At 41.8% G+C, this 1203-nt stretch overlaps 1 protein-coding gene across 1 annotated transcript; it reads right to left on the reverse strand.

The window, feature by feature from the left end:
- On the reverse strand, positions 1 to 945 carry OR10A3L (olfactory receptor family 10 subfamily A member 3L). Its single transcript, NM_001391470.1, has one exon. It carries the CDS (start codon positions 943 to 945, stop codon positions 1 to 3), a length of 945 nt encoding a protein of 314 aa, NP_001378399.1.
- Positions 946 to 1203: the final 258 nt, after the last annotated feature.

Below are 1203 nucleotides of genomic sequence, written 5' to 3' on the forward strand. Positions count from 1 at the left end.
TCAGAATGTGGGTAAATCCACTTTTCTTCTCCATAATTTCATCATAGCTCTTTTCATCACACTGTTTCGCAAACTGTAGATCAGTGGATTCAACAGCGGAGTAAGCAACGTGTAAGCCAATGACATCAACTTCTTGGTGTCTGGGGAGTAGCCAGATTTGGGTTGTAAATAAGTCATATTGGCTGTGCCATAGAACAGGGTAACAGATGTGAGGTGGGAAGCACACGTGGAAAAGGCCTTTTGCCTCCCAGTGGTTGATGGCATCTTCAGGATGGCAAAGAGAATCCAAATGTAAGACAAGAGTATCAACAAGAAAGGAACCATGACAATCAAAATGGTACCAGTGAATGCATAGATTTCAAACAAAAAGGTGTCTGCACACACTAGCTCTAGCACTGGGGGAGTCTCACAGAAGAGATGATTGATTTCATTGGGGCCACAAAAGGGAAAACTAAAAACCCATGATGTTTGCACAGTAGCCACCATGATCCCTGACACCCATGAGAACATTACTAATTTCATGAAAACCCCTTTGTTCATAATCACTGGGTAGCTCAGAGGAAGGCAGATTGCAGCAAATCGGTCATAAGCCATTGCCCCCAGGAGAAAACATTCGGTCCCACCAAAAAGGAGAAGGAAATACATCTGTGCAAAACAGCTCACAAATGAAATTGACATCTTCTCAGTGGAGAGGACCACCAGCATTTCAGGTATAATGACTGCGCTGATGCTCACATCCACCACAGACAAGTTCAGAAGAAACAGGTACATGGGAATGTGGAGGCTCTGTCCCAGGGAGATGATGACTATAATTATGGCATTTCCCATCAGAGTCACCAGGTAGATAACCAAGAAAACCCCAAAGAGCTGCTCTTGGAGTTCAGGAAAGTTAGAAAAGCCCAAGAGGATGAATTCAACCACAGAGCTCTGGTTGTGCCTTTTCATTTCGGTAGTACAGTGTATATCGTTTTTATGGACATTGTATGTAAAGTATAATGTCACGATCCAACAGCTGAGAGTTGAAATCTGAAATTCTCGGCAGAAGATGTAATCATGAGTTCATTTTGACAGATCTTCAGGTTGGCAATTTTGAGAATGGGCAATATAACGTAATAGTGAATTTTCCAAATACAAATGAAGAAGTGAAGAATTTTGGCTCAGAAATCTTGTTTTAAAAGTACAAAACAACAGCAGATGTTCTCT

The sequence above is a fragment of the Equus caballus genome, chromosome 7 (assembly GCF_041296265.1).
Source record: "Equus caballus isolate H_3958 breed thoroughbred chromosome 7, TB-T2T, whole genome shotgun sequence".
Classification (NCBI taxonomy): Eukaryota; Metazoa; Chordata; class Mammalia; order Perissodactyla; family Equidae; genus Equus; species Equus caballus.